The sequence below is a fragment of the Apteryx rowi genome, unplaced genomic scaffold (assembly GCF_003343035.1).
Source record: "Apteryx rowi isolate R43461 unplaced genomic scaffold, aptRow1 scaffold_437, whole genome shotgun sequence".
NCBI classification, from domain to species: domain Eukaryota; kingdom Metazoa; phylum Chordata; class Aves; order Apterygiformes; family Apterygidae; genus Apteryx; species Apteryx rowi.
Window position 1 is genome coordinate 534,650 of NW_020450691.1, and position 7,260 is coordinate 541,909.

Consider the following 7,260-nt stretch of genomic DNA (forward strand, 5'->3'; position numbering starts at 1 on the left):
CATACACTTTCTCTCTCTCTCTCTCTCTGTCTCTCTCTCTGTCTCTGTCTCTGTCACTCTCTCTCACACACACACACACACACACACACACAAATTAAATGATGATCTGCTCTGCTTGAGAAAAAGCAAATTGCACCTGAAAAGTCTTCTGCTTTCTCCAGTCTCTGAGAACAAAGGTTCTTGAGAGCCTCATTCGAACTCCAACCATAATCCCCAATCAATGGCTAGAGGAGGGGTCCCACAGTGAGATATTGCTACTCTTATACAAAGTGGCATTCCTTGAGTCCTATACCAAAGCTGGATAGACAAAGCTAAAAGAGACTGAGTACCTAACTTCTTATAGATATCCTTTTAATGCAGATCCCTATTGTTCTGTGTCCTCCATATGTGAGACTCACCCCCTTTAGGGCACTGAAAACATAGTTTGGTTGGAGAGCTACTACATTGGAAAAGAGGAAGGCCCAGCACAAGATTTCTGTGCAAATGTCTCCAGGGACCCACAACTCTTTGACAAAGATAGCATAGTGCCTTTTAAGGTAGAAGCATTTTAGCCTGGCCTTCTGATTTATTGAGTCCTTCATCAGAGTAAACCACCCTGAAGTTTATGTTAGAAAGGAAATAGTTACAGCTGTTTAGGTTTGGTCTCCAACATGGCCCTCATTGTCTTTCCTTACCTGAAATTAACACGTAAGGATAAAGTCTAGCAAAAATGTGCTCTTCTTTCGAATATGCTCCTCTGATTACTGTGCCACTGGGGATGTCAGCAGAGAGAAAGATCTAATTTCCAAAATAACCTCCAATTAGGGGGAGGAATATCTACCAAAGAAGAGAATATTTTTGGTTGAATTGCATCTGATGAAGAAGAGGAATGGGTGGTCAGCTTTGAACTCATAAGAAATCGGGTGACACAGAGGCATTGCTACAACCGCTACGGCACCTTCTGCTTCAGTGCCCTCTTCATTAACTTCCACAAATGATTTGTGGATGTCCTTGGACACAACCACGGCATCCTTTCTAGAGATTCCTGATAAATCAGCTTTTCCCCAGTCAAAAACGTTAATCACTCCCATCTCCTGGAGAGTTTTGTTGAGAATGTAACTTTCCTCCATCTTGAACCGAGGCACATACACCTTCACTCTTTGTTGTCGCATCTTAGCTGAGCTGGTCCATTCTGCTAGTTTTTCATACGTGAGGGTGCTTTCAAGCTGTAAAGGGGTATCGGGGGGGGGSGGGGGGGGAACAGGTCAATCAGAAAAAGACAAAAAGATCAAAAAGGTCCAGCTCTGAAGTTTACAGGGATAGTGCAGCCTGGTTTTCGTTTATACTGGAACACAGTTACAGCAGTTATCTGTAAGAGTCATTCCCATTTTGATAAAAATAAAACTCACTGGATTAATGACTTTTTTAAATTCATGTGTCTTGAGCTCCGTTTGATTCAGAGCAGCTTGAAAAACACAAGATGGGGAATGCTCACAAATTATATTTTATGTCACTTTTTCAGAAGGGGTATTTTATCAAAAAACAATACAATTTTGATAGCTTCAAATCAGCTAAACTCTTTAAAGGTAGACAAAAGAGTTTTCCCTCATAATTCTGTATTTAGACTGATAAGTGACAAAATCATTGAGTCCTATCGGGCAATGATTAACAAGCTGCATTTTTTAATACACTGGTTTCTTTTTGTACATAGTCCATTGCTGTACTTTTGCTTCGGCAAAGACTGCAATGACATAAGGCACCCAAAGTGGAGTCCACCATAAGAAGAATCTTTTGGAAGTTGTTCTTATAGTTTGTGTATGTATCTTTGTTTTGTTTGTTTTTTTTTTAATTCCAGAAACAAACAGAAAGAAACATATATGTAACTACTCTGTGAAAATACTTAGACCTAATAAATGATACCATAATAAAGAGAAAGAAAAGATAAAAGGTACAGTTTTTCCCAGTTGTTTTCTGACCATGCTGGAACAATGCTAAAATATCGCTCTGTTTGCAGCCCCATATGTATGCAATTAGAGAAAAGAAAGGGTATTACCTGTTCTAGGCCAGTAAAGTCCTCTTAGACAACTTCAGGAAGAAGAATGAACATGCTCAGTTCATTATTAATGTATAGGAGCTCTAGCACTTTCATTTGCGGTTCCTCTATGACAGCCAATATAAAATAACTTTCTTGAAACATCATTTGCACTGTCTTTCTCTCATTCTGCAACACATGAAACATATTAAAAAGAAAATATAGAAATGATCACACTTGTTGCAATTGGTTTCAATATTGGGATTAGATTTCGGTCCAGAAACCATTATTTATTCTAGCCATGGGTTTAATGTACTTGTAGCTCTCAGGCCTTCCTCTCTGTTAGTTGTAGTTCCAAAGAAGCTATCCAATTTAGAAGCATAAAACCTACTTTCATATTTTTACTGGTGTCAAGTAACTTTACTTACAATTTCCTCACTACTTCTTTCTTTTTTCTGACAACTCAGATGAGGAAACTTATGCATGAATATTTATGAGAAAGTCATTTGGAAAAAAAGATTAATTAAATATATTAAATGTGAACCAAACTTAGTGAATGATGTAAGGGAGAGAAAGAAAAATTGTCTCTACCCCATATTCTTCTTTAGCACAAATATTGTCCTAGTGACAAATAGTAGCAAAAGAATAGATTCCTCAAATTTAGTCCCAAAAGCAGAATATTTTCAAAATAGCTTTTTAGTTGTGAAATCCCTAATAAAATCAGTGCATACACTCAGTGACTCTGATACAATCAGGATTTCAGCCACACAAGAGCCACATCTGATGTGAAGCACTAGAAACAAATATTTGGTTATTTAACTGGAGAGATGTTGCACTCTAACGTTTCAGTTAAAGGATAGTGTTTTGACTTGCTCAAACAGAGGGCAGGTAAGCTCCCATCTGTTTTTAAAAGGAGACAGACATCCGATTTCCATTCCCCCAACTATTGCCCATGCTGTACCTTGTTCAGTCTGAAATACATTTCCTTAGTGTCTTCTTTCTTAAATTCTACTGCCCACTTTCCTTTAAAGTATATAGCATTGACCAGCACAAGCACAGTGGAGGGATTAACAGACCCAATAGCACATAGGTCTTTGATTTTACCTTTAAAAGTAATGAATTAAAGTGAATTACTATTTTGTTCAGACAGCTAGCTGCATTTGACTGTTAATAATTATTTCTATAAATCTGAAAAGTACTATAGTGCTTTCAGACAAATAACTACAAGTTTATGTAGCGCTATTAAAACCAGGAACTCAAAGCACTTTTGTACTTACTGCATTTACTTCCTGTTGAGGAAAAAAATGCAGTAAGTATTTAATATATGAAAATGTTGCAACCTTTGGAAGAAAAAAAGGTGGTAACTAAGATTCAGATATAATATTGACTGACTCGGGTGCAAACCAAATGACCTGCATATATTCTTCTTACCTTTTGTCTCATTTTCCATCCAGAAGTTAATCTTCTCTCTGGTTTCTTCTTTAGTATGTTTAAAATCAACTGCCTCCAATTCTGCTCCATAGAATTTCTTTTCAGAATCCAAGTATTGCTGGAAAGGAGAAAAGACAGAGGTTATCACAACCGGGTAATTTTTATAAGATTGATAATTGCATGGCTTYAAGATAATTCCATATAGTACATCAAAAAGAATGGAATGAGTGAAAAAAAGCATATATAAAGAATCTTCTGTATTAACTCAAGCAAGTTTTTAGAGAGAGATTATTTGAACAAATCATATTTGGAAATGTATTTTTCTATATTTGCAAGCTATACTGAGCAGTAGAAATGTCTCATCACGCTCATCACAGGGAAAAATATCTAAGGCCAAAAACTAGTGAATTTCTTTAAGCCTATATATCATTGTGACATTGCCTGCTCACTCCCCTCTCCCCCCCCCCAAAAAAAAAAATATATATAAAGGTTATCTTATTTGGGGAAAAATACCCAGAATGGATAACATCATGGTGACAAATTGATAGACAGACAGACAGATAGATAGATAGAAGTGTAGATTTATACAGTGTAAAACTTGTATCTTGTATTAAGTATAGAACTTTTCCAGGGTGCTGGGTACTTGTTTTTGCCTTTGAAAAACTCTTTTTACCTTAGAAGAAAAGTCTGGGAAGCAAAATAAAATCTTGACTTGAAAAGAGAAAGGTCTTACAGAGATAAAACCGTACTATTACTAACAGTACACTTATATACGCTTTAAGTCCGATTTCCTGAGGAAATGCTTTGTCTGCGATTACATTATCACGACTGTCAGTGTTCCACAAAATAATTTTTGAGGTGGTCAGTTACACTTAAATTAGACTGATAAAGGTCTCAAAGATGCTACTTTCATCTAAGCCTTGTTCAAAAATGCAGGTGGAAAGCAGAGAGAGACTAGACTGTGATGGAAAGGTGGCAGAGTGAGTTCAATCATTTTTTAGAAACAAAGAAGYCATTAGGGGAAAAAAAAGGCTTCTGCCAGTCACAGGGCCACCCCACTTTGTTCCTTAAGTAGAAATCACACAGCAAGTGCCCGTTCTGTTAGACATAGAGTGGGCATGGCAAGGATATATTGACGGTGGTTAATGCTGTAATAGTTTCTGGAGTGCCCACTGCAAGCTGTTGCTATACATCAGTTTCTTTATGTAAAAGCTTTTAAGTCCTGGCTTCCCCCTGTTCTGCCGTTTCCAATGTCTAATCGCAAGCCAACTGAAACAGAAAGGCTCCCTGACCACAAGAACTGTGGTGTGCAGTCCTTAGATAGCGCATCCTGACTTTGCCGTTTTGTTTCATTTCCCGTCATATTTTATGATGAAAGAAATTCTGCTGAGCTCATAACTCCTAGCAGCTGTTAAAATAGACACTATGGCTGCTTACCTGGAGAAACTGGTAAGTAACTTCTCCAAAGAGCCTGTTGGCAATGCTGAGAGAACAACCTGTGCTGAGGTCACTGATTGCTGCTAACAGTGCCTGGAACTGGGAATGGACGCCTCCATCTTCTTCACACTTCAAACGGGAAAACAGAAGTTTCTTAGTAGGCTTGCTCTTCCCTATGCAAAGCTAGCTCTGAGGTCGAATAGCAACAACCCCATGTATGAGAAGTCTAACTCCACCCAGTTGATACTAGAATTGGAATAAATGCATCAGAACACCATCTCTAACTCCCCCCTGTACTTGATGTACAAGATGACATAAAGATTCCTCTTCAGGCCCACATTACTCCACTTCCAAGTGACGTTATATCCTACAGTGGTCACTCTGCATGCGCTCTGAGCAAAAGTCTGCTAGCTCAGTGCCTGGAAGGAGCAAGCTCCAATATGCATTTGGCATGCCCTGTAGGACACACCTTTGCAGATGGCGATTTACACACTTATCACCTTTTAGATCAATGCTACTGCTTTGGTAATAAACCTGTAATGAGAAGGCTTAGCTTTGAAATGTGTGATTTCACAAGGCCCCTTAAAAAAATAATGAAAGAACAATAATAAGCAGGTCTGAGACTCTAAACAGAGAGGCTGCTCAGCCCTGCTGTGCTTTCTGATTAAGTGATGGTTTGCAGGGAAAAAGGCTGACAAACCAGCCCTGTTGCTTCATCTAAGCTGCAACTGTCTTACCTTTTCAGAAGGATGTCTGGTTCCTTGGCTTGTACTGTTCAAAACTTCATTGAAATGAAATACCTGTAATGTAAATGTTGGGTGAATGCAGGTAAGCACGACAGTATCTCAAAGCTAAAACAAATATTGCAACCCTATCCCAAAACTCAGTCAGACACAGTAAGCAGAGAAAGTCTGGTTCTTTCTTTAATTTGAGATCCTTTCAAGTGGACATGAAGCTTTCATAGATGTTGAGCTCATGAAACTTTGAAATATTTCTTCTTGGGAAAGAACACATTGAGTATTCAGGGAAGGCAGAAGATCACATCAAATGGAACCACCACTTCTGAGCCTTGGACTGCTGAGTGATATATCCAGAACACTTTCTTCATTGAACAAGCAGATACTGTGATAGCGTTTAGTTTGAAATAGTTTGATATTAGGAATAGTGCAAGAGAGGGTTTTGTTTTGTTTTGTTTTGTTTTGTTTTGTTTTGTTTTGTTTTGAAAAGGTTACATGTACGCTTGTGGATCAGACCTTTCGATGCCTAGGAACTATCTGTTCTATCAGCCTGTACTATCAGCCAGGAGAACACCATTCCCTTTATGGAGCAATGGAAACCCACCTTCTCAATCTGTTTGAGTGTGTTGCCCCTGGCACCAAGGAGGACCTTCCCAAAGGCAGCTGAGAGACTTAGTGGGGAGAAGAAGATATTTTCATTTCTTTTTATTTTGCTCAGCTCTTTGAAAAAGTCCAGGCACAACCTGGTATTTGCTGCACTGAGAGAGCACATCAAGATGTTGCTAAAGCTTAGAACAAGGGAAACAAAGACTTAGTCTTCTAATCGTTACTTCTGCTAAGCTTAGATGCCTTGACAGAGTTTAGTAAGGTTTCCTTGAGTAGCTCATCTGGAGAGCTCAGGGCGTCACTGAAGATTCCTGACTTACTAGGTCTGAGATTTCATAGTGAACTTCAAACTGAAACAACTCATCTGAAAACCATCTTCCTGAATGGCAAGAGAAATAAATTTTCAGAAACAGTATTCTGAGTTTAGCTATTTCTTCAGCTCAGTCAATAGTCATAGCTTTGTTACTTGCCCCTAACCTGGTGCTGTCCCTGCCTGCTATTGCACAGTCCCAGCCCACTTTATAGCCTGAGCTTTCTTGCCTCAAGTCCTCTATGTGTAATATTTATTAATTACACTCCTAGATCATTCCTCACTCCATCTCTCTCTCTCTAAAAACTGTATGTATGTTAATCACTTTTCCTCAGATATTGTGTCCTTCTAAGGATGGTTGCTTAAAAATTTTTCTACAGAAAACTGAACTACAGAAAGGTTAATTTAGCAACATTGTCAAGAAAGGCATGTTGTGTATTAGTGGCCATTTCCAGTCATTTTTCTTTTTTGCCATCTGTAGCTTTAACATTTTTTTCCAAATATATGTCAATTATGATCACAATTGTTACTAGCAGATGATTGACTGTTTTGCAAAACTTTTCACATTCTTAGACCTAGGCCTGAGTTCCATTTCTTCTTCTTCAAATGCCTTCATGCAGTAAGGTGATGTAGAGGCATCTGATCCCTTAGAAATTTAGTTCAGCATTTTGTAGTTTCTAGATATTCTAAGTCCCTTTRTTCTGACTTCTATCAAGTCCGAATGTCTT

General features: G+C 38.3%; 1 protein-coding gene across 1 annotated transcript; it reads right to left on the minus strand.

Annotated features, from left to right (window-relative positions):
- Nucleotides 1–621: 621 nt before the first annotated feature.
- On the minus strand, nt 622–6,388 carry LOC112971358 (serpin B4-like). Its single transcript, XM_026076718.1, is given in 7 exon segments — nt 622–1,205; nt 2,033–2,200; nt 2,973–3,115; nt 3,443–3,560; nt 4,880–5,008; nt 5,617–5,679; nt 6,221–6,388. Coding segments are annotated over 7 exon segments (1,194 nt in total). The 3' UTR covers nt 622–800.
- Nucleotides 6,389–7,260: the final 872 nt, after the last annotated feature.